This window comes from Hermetia illucens, chromosome 5 (assembly GCF_905115235.1).
Source record: "Hermetia illucens chromosome 5, iHerIll2.2.curated.20191125, whole genome shotgun sequence".
Classification (NCBI taxonomy): domain Eukaryota; kingdom Metazoa; phylum Arthropoda; class Insecta; order Diptera; family Stratiomyidae; genus Hermetia; species Hermetia illucens.
The window spans coordinates 55436461-55452178 of record NC_051853.1 but is presented as its reverse complement, the minus strand read 5'-3'; the positions used below and the strand labels follow the sequence as shown (position 1 = coordinate 55452178).

At 41.0% G+C, this 15718-nt stretch overlaps 1 protein-coding gene and 1 long non-coding RNA gene across 8 annotated transcripts in view; both read left to right on the top strand.

Moving 5' to 3' along the window:
• Nucleotides 1–1790: 1790 nt before the first annotated feature.
• LOC119656908 lies at nt 1791–2340 on the top strand. Its single transcript, XR_005250113.1, has 2 exons — nt 1791–2202; nt 2266–2340. It is a non-coding gene; the product is annotated as an uncharacterized LOC119656908 (long non-coding RNA).
• A 1555-nt stretch (nt 2341–3895) lies between these two features.
• LOC119656907 (kelch-like protein 30) overlaps nt 3896–15718 on the top strand; it is a 50943-nt gene continuing 39120 nt past the window's right edge. For 2 of the 7 annotated variants that reach the window (XM_038063596.1, XM_038063591.1), the window contains exon 1: nt 3896–4555. In XM_038063596.1, the coding sequence (XP_037919524.1) occupies nt 4400–4555 (156 nt within the window). In that variant the 5' untranslated portion in view covers nt 3896–4399. Of the gene's footprint in view, nt 4556–4622; nt 4720–4812; nt 5053–5290; nt 5325–12814; nt 12922–12975; nt 13216–13756; nt 13832–15718 lie in introns of those variants that run through there. The other 5 variants (XR_005250112.1, XM_038063593.1, XM_038063592.1 and 2 more) reach the window with 5 other exon arrangements.

Sequence of the window (15718 nt, the reverse complement as noted above, 5' to 3'; positions counted from 1 at the left end):
ATGTATTCCCAGACTAGAAAAGATTGTATCCAAGTATTTATTATAATGAAATATAGTGTTCGCAGAGGGGGTTGATTTCAAGAAATCTAAAATTTATTTTTGCAATATATTCTCATAACAATGTTGATCTAATCTACCTTGTAACTTCCCATCAATTATGTTTGGACCTCGTATGGTTAAAAAAACTGTTTGACGTGAAACGTGCCTAAGGGGTTAGTATCCTGTAAATTTCAAAACTTTGTTGCAAGACGACTATACACAGGAGGTGAATTTTTTCAAAAAAGCAGGACAAAAATGAAACTGTTCATTTTTTTTGTTATTAAACCTACTATATTTATGGTTGTTATAATTTTCCATATAAAACTTTTTTTTATTTAGAATTGACCGGTTTTTTGAATATTGAATTTTCAATTGGCGGGAAGTGATGACGTCCATGTTATGCTTTTCTTTTCTTTCACTCCAAATTTCATATCAATCGGTCTTGACCGAAATAATTCGGAGGTATAAATCATCTGTGATTGGACTAATAATTCTGTTGCAATTATAAACTCAATGTAATCATATATTTTTAATTACATAGTTTTTCAACGCTAACAAGAATGGAAACATTTTTTTTTAGAATTTCCATATCTTGCTCTAGCTGATTGTAGTATCCATGGCATACGGCATGTGCAACATTTCGTTGGCCCAGTCCGGTGTCAAGCTGACGAGAGAATGTATTTGGTAATATCCAATATTTCTTTTTTCCCACATTTTAGCACTCCTTACCTTCTCCAGTACACTCCTTCCAATTTCCCAATTCAATTCATTTCTTCAAGTTAAGTGGACTCAGCCCACAGTCTGCCTTACAAACAGCCTATGCGAGGAATTCGCCTGCTCTTTGCTGTAAAAATAAGCGCGCAGCGAGTCGAATTGTCCCACTTTCTTTTCCAACATATTCCCTAAACCACGGAGCAAGAAGTGGTTCAAAGATTTTGTCGGAAACGCTAAAGCCACTAAATTAGTCAACCGGCTAAGAAAAAACCATGGTTATAACAACTAATTCCCCCACCGCATGAAAATCAGCAATAGGTCAAACTCTCCGCACTGCAACGGTCGATTGCCCACGTTATTTGTCTAACTGAGTACTAGTATGCAACCTATCCAGATTTCATAATATTCGAGAAACTCCGATCCATATACTTGGCACAAAGTAGCTATATCTAATAGGCAGTACCCACACTAAAATGCCCCGATTAGCAAATGTATTGCGGAAACTTATCCGTACATATGATCGGCGCTAAAGAAGAACAAACCATAACCTTCGTCAAATTGTATTGATAAGAGAGAAATGAAAAGAATATATCAGCCATGGCACTAATGCGTGCTCACCCATATGGCCAAAAATAATTTCACGTATTCACATGTATGTATGAAGTGTTAAAATTTGTGCTTTTATTTTTTATATAAATAGTGTTTGAGGCAAGTTTTTGTGAAAAATTGAAAATGTTGTGTCAAGCCAAAAGAGGAAGCACCTTGAGATTCTTTCGTTTTCCGAAGAATCAGACAATATGTGAAAAGTGGAAAAAAGTGTAGAAAGATCGACTTCAAAAACGCTCGTGTGTGTTCAAAATATTTTGTGCAAGATGATTATAAGCTCCAAGATATGCTTTTGGAATCTGTGGAAAGCAAAAGGCGTTTAAAGGACGACACTGTTTCGATTCAGTATTGAAAGCGACAGATCTAAAAGAGTAAAGCTCAGGAGACAAAAGAAGATTTTGTATAATATTTTGAGAGGTATGTAATTCAATTTGAAAATGAAATTTAAAAAATAGGAGAAGGCTAGATGTTGTCATCCAAGATGGAAGCATAATTCATCAGACGCCACCTGGCCTCTACCTTCAGCAGAGTGACCGAAAAACAGTAGTCAGGTATTGTATTCTGCTACTTGGACGAAACCGCCTTTTTCCCCTTTTTTTCATTGGGTTGCCCATGAATGAGGGGTACGCGCATAAAAAATGGCACAGCAAGTTGCTGTGCACTTAATGAAGTCCACTATTACGTTGATGGTGGGCTTACCACTCCTAATAGATAAATAAAGAAAACCAAATTTAATTTTCGTTAATTAAATTAAATGCAAGAAGAAATTGCAAATTGTCAAAGCGAAGTAGAAAGTATTTCGCCTGTTCAACCAACTTGAAATAACGCCGAGGTTCAAACAGAGTAAGTTAACATTAGGGTGGAAGTATGTTTGTTTCGCTAATCTAAATAAATTGTTTAAAACAGGGTTTATCACGATTGTAACAAAGATTTGGAAATATTGGAGCTACAACGAGAAAAGAGGCAACTCAAAGTTCGCAAAAAAAAATGCTTAGACGTCTAAAAACAGCAGAACGTACTATTTCTTCACTTAAGGATGTTTTTATGGAAGGGCAAATTTGGAAAATCCAAATAAATAAATGCGTTGGAGTAGTAGGGTAGTGATGACTTCATTTTTAATTGCAGTATTAATAAATCTGTGATCATCTTATCAAATTGGAAATTATATATAGTGAGATGGGCGATGTGCACGTTGTGATACATTTTCCGAAGAATGAGACAATTTGCGAATAATGGAGAAAATTTTGTGAAAAGTGTAGGAAGGTCGACTTCAAAAGCACTCGTGTGAGTTCAAAACATTTTGCGTAAGACGATTATAAGCTCCGAGACATACTTCTGGAGACTGTGGAAAGCAAAAGGCGGTTAAAGGACGACGCTGTTCCGAGTCAGTATTTACGCCAGCAGGGTAAAGCGACAGATGCAAAAGAGTAAAGCTGCATCATCTTTTAAGACGTAAGATGTTATTCAATTGGAAGATGAAATTTAAAAAAATAAAGAAAGGGTAGACGTTTTCAGACGCTATCTCGTTTTCATCTTGTGAGCAGCGTCACCGAAAAGCAGTAGCTAGGTTTTGTTTTCTACTTATATTTATTCGTCGTGCCCTCTGCTTGGTCGAAACCGTCTAGCCTTTTTTTTTCACTGGTTCATTGCCCATGAACGAGGGGTCCGGGCTTAAAAAGTAGCGCAGCAAGTTGCACTTAATGCAGCCCATCATTAAGTTGGTGATAGGCTTAGCACTTCTCACATAAATAAATAAATAAATTCAAATTTAATTTCCGATAATTGTATTTAAGGCAAGAAGAGATTGCAAGTTGTCAAAGCAAAGTAGAAAGTATATCGTCCGTTTAATCTACTCGAAAAGATGCCGAGGTTCAAACAGAGTAAATTAAGATTAGGGTGGAGGTAGGTTTGTTTCGCTAATCTGAATAAAATGTTTAAAACAGGGTTGATCAGGATTATAGCAAAGAATCGGAAATATTGGAGCTGCAACGGGTAGCATTGTGACTAGTGCCAACACTAAAGAAATCTGAAATTGTTAATTCTGTGCTGTAACTATTATCAAAATCAAAGTACGACAGTAAGAACCGACTGTGTGTTTAACTTTTGACGAGATGAAGATCAGAAGTACTTTTGAGTATGATAAACCAGCAACTGACACCTAAATTATTGATTTCCATAACCAACCACTAAAGAAACAAAGTTTATGCTCTTTATTGAACATAAATATGATTGACTGATTTTATTATGAATTTTTTTTTTTTAAATTTCTGAAAATGGGGTTGTTCGTAATTGAATGCAACATTCGATTTGATCATCCTCAACGGCGCAACAACCGGCATCCGGTCTAGGCCTGCCTTAATAAGGAACTCCAGACACCCCGGTTTTGCGCGGAGGTCCACCAATTCGATATCCCTAAAAGCTGTCTGGTGTCCAAGATGTTCATTAAATTTCACTACCCATTATATCGGTCCAAGTGATGTCATCAGCAATTTCACGTTTCGTATTGGTAACCTTGCTATCTGTGTACACTGCAGCTAAACTGCCAGTCAAAACAATAACCACAAACAAAACCCATTTTGACAATTAACCATAACCACAACTCAAAAATAGAGGGAACCTCATCTGCACAAAGAGTGTGAAATGGGCTCCTAAGTGCAACTACTGACGTTATCCAGATTGCTATTATACATTATCAGATTCGACTTCTACTCCAAGTCCATCGAGTCTAACAACACATCACCACCTCGGTCACCTTCTCCGGAATCGCAACATTTCGTGCGGATTAATTAACCCTTCCAAAAGGGTCGCGACTGAGACCCCCATCATTCGGGGTCACCGATATAGGAAAGAAAAATTATACAGATACGCTATTATAGATGGAATAATTTTTCGCTTCGTAACTGCGTTCCTAGTGCCATTGGAAATAAACGTTTCCGCGCGGAAAGTCCTTAGACAAAAAAAGCAAATTTGGTGCAAAAAGCGGATATTTTAATCTACTTCTGGGATTGATGGTTGTGCTGGGAGTTCATACTAGCCTACAATGGAAAGCATGGGTTTGCCCGCTCATCTCTGTAAACAGGAATTCAGTTTTTCGCCGGGCATTATCGCTGAAGCCCTAACAGCTTTAGTAATTAGCAATGGTGATTACCCTGTGGATTTTGTTAGCAAGCTGGCGGATCTGCAGAAAAGCAAACGGGTGAGACATTTGCTCTGTTTCCCATGGACTTGATAATGTTTTTTTTTGCCCGTTTCCCGATCTAAAGCTCACAGATATAACACTGCGAATTGACAACGAAGAGATTATTGCCCATAAAGCTGTTCTAGCGGCTGCAAGTCCCTTCTTCAATAACTTGTTCGACGGTTAGTATTCAAACGTGATTGCCGCCCACAACATCCAAGAAGATACATAATTGTTAACTTTCATCTGTTCTTTTGTACACATATTGAATGTAGATGATTTTATCGAGAGCAAGAAGGATGTGGTTGATTTGCAGCATAAAACTACTCCGGAAATAATGTCCGCGATTATAGAGTACATCTACTCGGGGAAACTAACAGTAAAGGAAAAAGACCTGGATTTGTTCTTCGAAAATGTTGACCATCTAGGCATGGAAAATCTCAAGAAGAAAAGCGGCCAGGCGTTATCGACTCTTCTTAATTCGAAAAATTGCGTGCAGATCTTGATGTTGGCAGGTATGTGCGAGCTAAGTTGGATTAAGTTATTGTATGAAGGCAAGCAATATTATAGTCTGCATAGAAAAAGTATGGCGTTCTAATCATTACTTTTCAAAATATCAGAAACTATTCTGCATTCAATTCGTACTCCGCTCGTTTCCTCATGAAGCTTTTCCATAATCCCAAAATTAAATTTTTTTCCAATTTATCGCTGCGAGACGATATAAGCAAATGCTTTTCATCCCATTTCGACTAGCTCATTGGTATTGGAAAAGGACTCTACAACGCAGGTAAATTGTAGCAAGATTTCAAACTCAAGTATTTGAAAATCTTAATATTTCCTTTTTTCAAAACATTTTCTCGATAAATTGCATCTGTTAAACCTCCATGCATTGTTTTTCGTTAACTATGTTCGTGCGTGTAATTTTGAAAATGAATTGGTTGAAGAGTTACTGTTAAGCTGTACGAAGACTGTTCACATTTGCGGTTGTGGGGTTAATTTGCATAAAAGTGAAGTTTAAGTTGGTATTGTTTGTTTATTTCGTTTCATATATTTGAGTTAATTAGTTCATGGGTTTCGGTAAAATTTTACATTCACAGATATTTGGCTTGCGGAACCGTACGTGAGGCACCGCCTATTTATGTGTACTCTTGTTTGAGGTCTTGCTGCCAGCTTGACGCTTGTCATTGGCTTTACTCAGCTTGTTTCTATGTGTTTGAGGTGTGCGTGTGGCTGGCAAATTAGACTCCTCTTAATAGCATTTCTTACAGTCCACATTCTATGAATTTGGCTGCTGCTAAATGTAACTTCCAGTGAAGTTTCAAAGTGATTATTATTTGAAACAGCTCACTCTAAGTGAAAGATTTGCCTTTGAAAATATTTTACTTTCTCTTCAGCCATTGTCCCGTTTACAAGCGGGGTCGGATCGTGGTGATCGGTTTCGCCATTTAGCTCGATCGAATGCCTGATCTGGGTGCAATATCGAGGCTTTTAAATCCCCATCCAGCGTATCAAGCCACCGTTGTTTCGGCCTGCTTTTTGGTCGTTTACCATCGACTTCAATGTTCAGAGCAATCTTGACAAGTGAATTCTCGTTAGTACGAATTGCGTGACCATACCATTGAAGACGCCTCTCTCGCAATTTTTTCACGATCGATGCAACCCCATAACGATCGCGGATATCCTCATTTTGGATGTGATCAAACCGGGTTACGCCACTAGTCCAACCACAACTTCGTCTCCGTTACCGAATTTATTAGATAAAAATATTTTGTAATGTCTACAAATACGTATTTCGGGGACCAAGTGTGTGTGTTTTAACATCTTTGCAATTTGACTTTTTTAAAGCTATTCCAGCAAATATGATATGGGTTATTTTATTTTTTATTGTTATTTTTATTTTTTGCGGATTCGAACATAAAGGAGGTGTTCTAATACCCTGGTGTGGACTAGCCATTTTATTTGCCCTACGTAGGCGCGACTCTTGTGGCGATCTAGGCAGGAACTCTTAGAGATGTCGTATTTTCAGTATACTCTTTTTTGTCCTTGACTGATTGTAACCGGGTCTTAAGTAGGTAACGTCTGCTGGCCGAGGTGATCCGGAATCCGCTCAAAAACGGAAAATTGTTCTGGAGCAGGAGTCTACCTCTCGAATAAAAACGAGAAGAGGGCTTTTCCTTTGCGACAATGCACAACGGTCTTTCAGGCTGAATTTTTTGCGATCCCAAAGGCAGCAACCTGGATGGTTTTTTTTCTGGGAGTAAGGTAGGTTACGCACAGAGTGTTGGACTCCCGCAACAGCACGCTGGCAGACTACCAACTAAACACCTCCCTGTCATCAGAGAACCAGCCTGGAATCGTTTGACACATCACTTCGGGCTAGTCCTTCCGTTCTCCCGGCTTTGGGAGCCTTCAAGTCAGGGAATTCCTTTCATCCACGGGAGGAAGGGAGTTGTTGTTAGTTCAGGGAACCGTTCGATCCCTCCGTCGGCCGAGTTCAATTTTCTTCACAATAAGAAGAGCCCGAACCATAGAGAAAAACCGATTGCGTTGCTCCCATAAGGAGACGTCTCCTAGTTGATATAGGGTCCCGATATTCACCATTAGCCGACTCAAGGCCGCGACTCCAGCTGCAGCTCTGTCCGCTGCTGCTTTGATTCGCTCGAAGAAGCTCATCTTTGAGTCGAGCATTAAACCAAGGTATTTAACCGCTGGTTTTGACTCTATAGTCAACTTGCCGATCAATATGGGACGCAGGGTCGAGATTCTCCTTCTAGTTAGGATGACTACTTCGGTTTTTTCCAGCGCAAGGTTGAAACCGTGGGCAATCATCCATCCACTTACCCGTCGCATCAATATGCCAAGTCTGCTTTGGGCCTGTTCAGCAGTGCGTCCGGCAACAAGTGCTGCAACGTCGTCTGCATAACCGACCAGGCGCGACTCTTCGGGCATATCGAGTCTCAGCAGACTATCGTAGGAAGCGTTCCAGAGGTCAGATAGTCCCTCAGTATCCGCAAGAGATAGCTTGGCACGTGAAAGGAGTTTTCTAGTGTCCCTAGCATATCTGTCTATCCGAAATGCCTTGCGGATAAGTCCCCGGCAGCCCGGATCGCTTCAGCGAGTGTACCCCTGATGAGCTTCTCGAGCACTTTTCCGGCGTGTCATGCATACACAGCGGTCGGTATGCAGACGGGAGCTCCGGGTCTCCTTTACTGATCAACGCGAGTCTGGCCACTTTCCAGCGACAAGGAAAAATTCCCTCCTTCAAGCAGCGATTCTGGCCGTAGGCGGAACACCAGTTTGTAAACTTCCGCCGGGATGCCATCAGGACCCGGCGCCTTCCTGTTTTTCATAGTGAGAACCGCTTCTTCAAGCTCTCTCATTGTGAAAAGGGTGCAATCCACGACGCTTTCCGCGCTATCGGCGCTATTTACATCAACCCGTACAGGGTTTCTGAGGAACAATGCGGTGCATCTGGTGCTCAGTATGCAGGGCTTCCGCAGAGCCCAGATTTTCCGGGTGACAAGCTTATAGCCAAGTCCCCACGGGCCCTCATTCACCTCGGTTCTGCTAGCCGCGAGCTTTGCTTTTGTTTATAGCGCTGCGGAGTCTCCTTTTTGCTGATCTATATTGTGCCTTTATGGCACATGCCTCCTCGTTGGCGTGCAAACCTTGTGCCAAACTTTGATCGGCAATTTCTGCCGTCCACCAGTACATAGAAGGCTTGTCGCGCCTGAGGCCCCTGCGGGGCATGGAAGTCGTCGTTATCAGGTCCATCACTGAATTTACGACGGTGTCAGCTGCGACACTACCAACCCCCGGAGTACCCGCAGGCGCTGCCCCACCTGCTCCAAGAGCTTCGCCGAACTTCCCGATGTTCACCCTCGCGACATTTCACACGCAGGGAGCGTCGGGTTGGTGCTCACCGGCAAGTACCGTCAACCACTTCGAACGCGATGTACTGATGATCACTTGCCGAGAAGTTTTCTAGGACTCGCCACCCGTCCCCCATGATGCCAGAGATTCCGACGTAAAAGTGATGTCAAGAATGCTTCTTTCACAGTCTGAGCGCCGAAACGTTGGCGTGGATCCGGTGTTTAAAACAACGAGCCCGGTTCTCGCCGCCATTTCCAGAATCCGTTTCCCTCTGGAGTCTGACTGAGGCATGCCCCATTCAAGAGCCCTGGCATTAAAATCACCGCCAACCAGGACTCGTCCCTCCGTGCTTGAAAGGGCGTCCTCCACAGCATCAAACCGACGCCGAAAGTCCGGCATCGTCTCATTCGGCGTAAGGTAAACGCTAAAAAACCGGATCCAGACAAACCCGTTCCCCCGACCTTCGGTAAGAACACATTTAAGTCAATTTACTTATGAGTTATCCGACTCACCAGGCACATCTCGCTGAGTTGGATGTATTGTTGAGTTTGTTCTGTGCGATATGCAGTGCTAATGCTTGTCTCTTCAATTGAAGCGGTTCGATTACGCCGACTGTTTTGAGTCGACTCGCCTGTTTTGTGATGAGGAAGATCATTCGAATGAATTCTGAAATCATTGCTATTTACGGTAGTTTCTGCTTCCCTAACAAGCGTTAAATAACTTCCCTTAAATCACAGTGCACCCGCTATCGGAGTTCGCGCTCGTTACGTTTATCATTGCTCCCAGTGATGATTCCGCAGGCGGTTAGATTTTGTGACGCCTATTCAGGACGTGGCCCACGATCCGAGTAGCGCTCAAGAAAAGAGCAGCATTAATGGTGTAATGCTCATCGATATCACCAGGCGGATTATTGGAAAGGGGAGCTAGAAGACAACTCTTAAATCTAATTATTACAATATGTTGAAACCCAACTGACCTTATAGAAAACTCTGTGCTCGAACAATGTGCCACCAATGGCGAGGTGGCAAAAGCTGCAGAAATTCACAAACGTCCCACCATTATCGCTAATTTATTTATCTAATTGATCGGTGGTAAATGGAGAATATTCTAATTATTTATTCTATATAAGTACATATATAAACAGAAAAAATACAATGCATCAATAACTCTATTTTTGGGAGTGGCCAGGGATGAAGCCAGATTACCAAGCTGTAAACGGGTATAATCAGGTGAAGTAGCACAAGAGCTCCTCGAATGGAATCTCAGAACCATTAAGGCTGCGAATATGCTGTGATGTGTAACGAGATTGAATTTCTAATATTATTATAAGAGGGCCATACTACGGAAGCATATTCAAGAATATTACGGTCGAAGGCATCGTTTATGGCTGAGGAATGGATATCCATGAATTAATAGGAGGAACGAAAGGATAAAGCCGGACATTTTGGAAGTGTGGCTGAGTACATTGACGTAATGAAAATTGAAGCGGTGTTTGCTGTCAAAGGTTACACCTAGATCCATGCAAGAGGCAATCACTGTGAAGGGCTGAGCAACGAGATACTAAACTAACTAAACTACTACTGTCGAGCGAGAGTTTTTAGTGAATAGCATGAAGAGTAGCATTTCCTCACATAAGTGACAACTTGTTCCGACCGCGTTACCGAGAAAATGTGTCAATGTCTGACTGTCGAATCGACAACAGAAAATATTCTAAATTCTGAAATTACGATTACCACCTGTCGCTACTTTCGGTCACGCTGCCCTGGACGAAACCGTCAGTCAACTCTTTTGATAAACTTGGGTGTTAAACCCAAAAAAGAGGAGTCTGTGGATTACAGGAGAGGAGGTAAGTTGCTTTCCAAGTGATTCGGTCCGTCATCAAGTGGATATGGGCTCAGGACTCCTAGCATCTTCAACGAAAAACAGAAAATAATTTTATATCGTCTGCATATAAAAGGCTAGGATAGGATGAAGGAGTACCACGTGAGCTGCACGCATCGGTCAATGGAATTGAAAGCTTTGGAGAAATCAGTATAAATTGCATCAAAGTTGGTGAACTCTTTTAAGTAACCTCTAAAAATTATGAAGAGGGATAAAATGATGGACATTGGCCAGGATAAGGTCATCTTCTTGTGTAAGGGGATAATACAAACTTCCTTCCGGAAAAATATATTCGGAAGCTCTTGTTATAAATGATAGTAAGGAGGAGGGAGATGTTGTGTTTACATACCCTTGAGATAGCGAAGGCCGCTAACATCAACGTTTTAAAGAAAGAATTCGACAATGGGCAAAAAAGAGGAACGGAAGATGTACTAGTCAAACTAGAAATCAGCTGTGTCGGAAGGGGTTTAGGAAAATAAGAAGTACGATCACGATCGACAAACTTCAGATGGCTCACCATCTGCGCTAAGTCAAGGAAGATTTAATAATAAAAATTGTTGGCGCGGTAAACCAGTTGGACGAGGGCCTTGAAGTGTGTTAGAGCCCATCATGCAAGACCGTAACGGTACACTGCTAAATGACAGTACCCTGTAGGAGGTAATGTAGTCAGCAGCACTCGTCCGCGATTATTACCCTGATTTGACTCAGGTACTTATTCACAGTTGAGTCGACTGGTATTCGACGTCAAGTTACGATACAAATCCCACTGCCACCAGTGAGATTTAAACCGCGACCTCCCGTACGATAGCCTAGTGTTAGGAGGAGGAGTTGGCCCGCCTATAACACGACTCGATCGCTGGAACTCTTGTATCAGACGCCTGCAAATGCATACAAGATTACAATAGTCTGGCCTATTCCTTATAGGCCGCCAGTCTCGACATACTCTAAAATTCGCATTGGCGAAGCTGCGGAGAAGAGGGAAATACCCTCCAGCACTTCCTTTTCGATTGCCCAGCTCTAACTATAGTTAGGTTTCAAGCTCTAATTAGAGTTAGGATTCAGGCTCTAACTAGAGTCAGGAGTAAGGCGATGAGTTGTCGAAAGCAAGCCTCGAGACAAACAAATGTTTGGGAGGCATAACGATGCGTAAAGTTATATCAGGTGTGGACGTAATAGTAGTGTTGTGATCTTCTCTTTTGAAGTCTGCTGCAACAATGGCGTAGAGCAAGTTCAAACGTTCTATGTTCTATGTTTAAGGTCGTTTATCACTCATCGCCCATCATGTAACCTTTAGGAATACTCTCTAGTAGAAAGCCTCTTCACAGGTCAAGAAGGCATGCCTTATATAATAGTTGCCGTAAGCAATAATCCAACACGATGATTCACGCTTACTTCAGGCTTCCCGGAGTACAATAGGAAAGTCTCCCAAGAGGGAGAGGAGTGCTCCCTAGAATCCCACCGTCTAATCTCACTTAACCCCAGAATGTCCAGCCTGTAACGCTGGAACTCACTCTTAAGTTAGAGAAAGCGGGCATTGTGGGCTTTTAACGACAAGCTGAGAAAACTAAAACAGGTTTGGAATCGTCTTTGCCAATCTGTTTAGCAATTTTGCGCCTTGTTCCGAGATTAGAAATTCGTACCGCTTCATTGATTTCATTCAGATAATAATAATAATAATCGTTGGCGCAACAATCCATGTTGGATCAGGGCCTTGAAGTGTGTTAGAGCACTTCATTCAAGACCGTAACGGTACACTAGGAGGCAATGTGGTCAGCACTGCGCTCGCCCGAGATTATTACCCTGATTTGACTCAGGTACTCATTCACAGCTGAGTCGACTGGTGTCCGACGTCAAATCACGATACAAATTCCACTGCCACCAGTGAGACTTGAACCGCGACCTTCCGTACGACAGCCTTGCGCTCTAACCACTCAGCTATCCGGACACGTTTTACTGTTCCCACTGTAAAATGTAGGAAGATGAGACAATAGTTTGATGAAAAATGTATTCAGAGGTACAAGGTCATGTGTGTCCGTAAAATCGATTATACGCTCGCCACTCTCATTTGCGTGCTCCGAACTCTTTTACCCCATGGCACCTGTTACCGTCTGCCTTTTCACCCACATGACCATTAAGGTCGCCGGCAATGATTATGTAATCGTTAGCAGGCACGTGACAAGTCTTTTCATCGAGAAGTTGCCAGAAGGTATCTTTCTCGGCATCAGGTCGACCTATCTGATACTTTCGACCATTCAGATACTTTTTCGAAATTGTGTGCTGATACTTACCCATACATTTGGTGGCTAGTTATTTTATATCGATTATTTTCTGCTTTTTCGCTTTCAAACGTGCCATTTAATATCTTTATTCAATACAGTAGTTGCTACGATATTTTCAATTCGAATTAGACTGGTGTAAGATAAAGACTAATAATTTCAAATTTTTTCATGTTTCTATTACTCACTAGCAGCAAATAATTATATCATTCATTTCTTCTACGTTCTTCTACATATATCATTTCAGACAAACATCAGCTATTAGATGTGAGGACAAAAGCTGCTTCAACATTATCATCTAATTACTCTAGTATCCTGAATTCAACGGATATTAAAAAGCTCTCTATAAAAGAGGTATATCGAAATAAAATAGGAAATCTTCGATTCACAGCTACATTTTCTTTTCAGTTGGAGGTGATTCTTGAGATTGTTCATAAATCCCAAGTAAAGAACACATTGGTAACCATCATTGAATGGATAAAGTATGATGACTCTAACCGTCAGCAGCACATGTTTAATCTCACACAGAAATATGTAGACGAGCAAAAATTAGCAGATGCTCAGCCTATAGCTCCTATAACACATTCAGCATTTGGCAGTGCTCCCCTGTTCGCCCCATCTGCTAGAAGTATTTTTCGATAAGATATGGTGCGTTTCATAACTACCGGATTACCTCTGATTTGACTTTGGTGTTAATCCAACCTAAATGAGATAAATCGCGAAAGTAGTTATTGCCTTGACGCTCAGCGAATCGATGTTTTTGTTCGTCGAGTATAAATTTAATGGAGAACCTTGAGGCAATCACATTTCGCCCCATTTATAACAACGTCATGCGGTATCATAATATTAATGATCTTGAGACAGCAGTATCCTCAGCGCGAAATACTGCTAAATCCTAAATTACACAAAACCTCGTTGATAGTGTGAGAAACTACAACAATAGATTGATAAATATCTAACTGGATTTTTCATTGATAAATTTGTTGCTTCCGAAAGTTGTCCTATAGATCTGAAACGGCCGAATTTCCTATATTTACCACTTTTCCGTTATTTTATCCTTAAAAGGTACTCCAAGAGTGGAAAATTTCACTTAGCTTAGATTATCACCGAAAAACCAGTCAAATCAGAAGTGGTCCTATAGTTATGAAATGCAGTATACAAAAACTGCTCAAAATAATACTCTTTTCAGGCGTACGGACTGTAAAATGGCGTAAAAGAAACTTCTGAAATACATTACAAGTCCAAATAACTTTCTATTTTTTTATTTAAAGCATTTTATTTTCTAACTTAAGGAGGTCGATATTGAAAAGTAGTGAAAAATGCTTGTTCAATTAAAAAAAGTACTGAAAAAAATAGAAAAAATAATGAGGTACTGATGACCTCTAAAAGGCACTAAAGTTGTTGCCTTTGGTCACAACAAGACAACCCGGTTTTTAGTACGTCAGATTCTTAACTTTAATACAAGAAGCCAAACTTTATTACTTGTGTGTACTTTCGGCACCTCTAGTGAAAGTAAACACGATTGCAATTGTACATACACCCTGCACTGAAGAAGGGAATTGTTCTCGAAAAATCGGGATACGCAGAATACAAAATGAAAAAGTGTTTGCAAGTGTTTTTCATATTTTTTTTACTTGTGTCTTCTTCAATCACACTACAATTCGATGCCGGTTCCGAGCCTCGTGAATTTTCGATTCTCTCAATTCTTCTCGTTCTAGCGGCAGCGTCCTCTAATTTTGAATCCACAGAGTCCTTCCATTTGTTTCGGGGTTTCGTTTACCTTCCTCCTTGCGTCTTACGTCCATATGCTCTACATAGACTGCCGGCTGGAGTTTTCAATGTGAATGGCGCTTCTTTTTCGTTAGATAATAAGTACCGCTCACTGTTGAATCTAATTCGCCATCCGCCGTCCACCCTGACTGGGCTTAAGATTCTCCTGAGGACTCGACATTTGAAAACATTGATTTTTTGCTCTCCGGCCTGGTTCATTATCCACGCCTAGCTGACGTAACACAAGATCGACCGAATCAAAATTTGGACTTGTTTTCCTGTGTCTATTTTTAAAGGTTTGATAAAAGCTTTTTAAAACGATTCGCAGTCTGTCTGTCGCACGCATTTTTCTCCAAAGCGGCTTCAACGACTCAAACGATATCTGGTGGCCATATGGGAACTGTGGAATACCACGCATATAGTGGAGTGACATAAATTTACGTGCAGTTTAAAGAGGGGCTCCCCCTATACATGCAAAAGTTCGTATAACACACAGATGACACTTCTAGTACTAAATTCATGTGATATTTAGTTAACCCTAACCTTCAAAAGATGTTTCTACAATTTTGACACCTGCCGGACTATTAGTTTTAGAGTATTTTCAGTGAAGTAACTTTTTTTAGTTGGAAGAAAGTAGACAAAAAGGAATTTTGTGTGTTAATAAAGCATTGCTTTTTGGCGAAAAAAAAGTACGGTTGAAACTAAGGCTTTACTTGGTAAACATTACTGATTCTTTGTACCATAAAAATCAACCGTTGAGAAGTGTTTCGCCAAATTTAAACAAGGTGAAATGAGCACCGAGGAGGATGCACGCAGTGGACGCCCCAAAGAGGCTGTTACCGACAAAAACATCAAAAAAGTCCACAAAATAACTTTGGATGACCGGCTCTAAAAATATCAGAGGGCATAGGAGGCGAGGATGTTGAACATACCGTGTATGAATGTTTGAGTATGCAAAAGCTCTGTTCAAAGTGGGTGTCGTACGAGCTCACGATCAAACAATGAGTTGACGATTCTCAGTAATGTTTGAAGCTCCTGCATAAAAAACCTGAATTTATGGATCTATGTGACAATGGACGAAACATGGCTCCATTATTTCACACTAGAATCAAAACGTCATCTGAGGAGACTGCAGGTGGTGAATCGACTTCAAAATATGCATCAGTATTTTGGGATGCCCATGGTATAATATCTATCGACTATCTTGAGGAGGGAAAAACTATCAACAGCGACTATTAGCGTTATTGGAGCACGAATTTGAAATCGCGGAAGAGCCGCCCCATTTGAAGAAAAAGAAATTGCTATTTCATCAAGACAATGCACTGTGTCACAAATCAATGAAAACGATGGCAAAATTGCATGAATAAGGTTTCGAATTGTT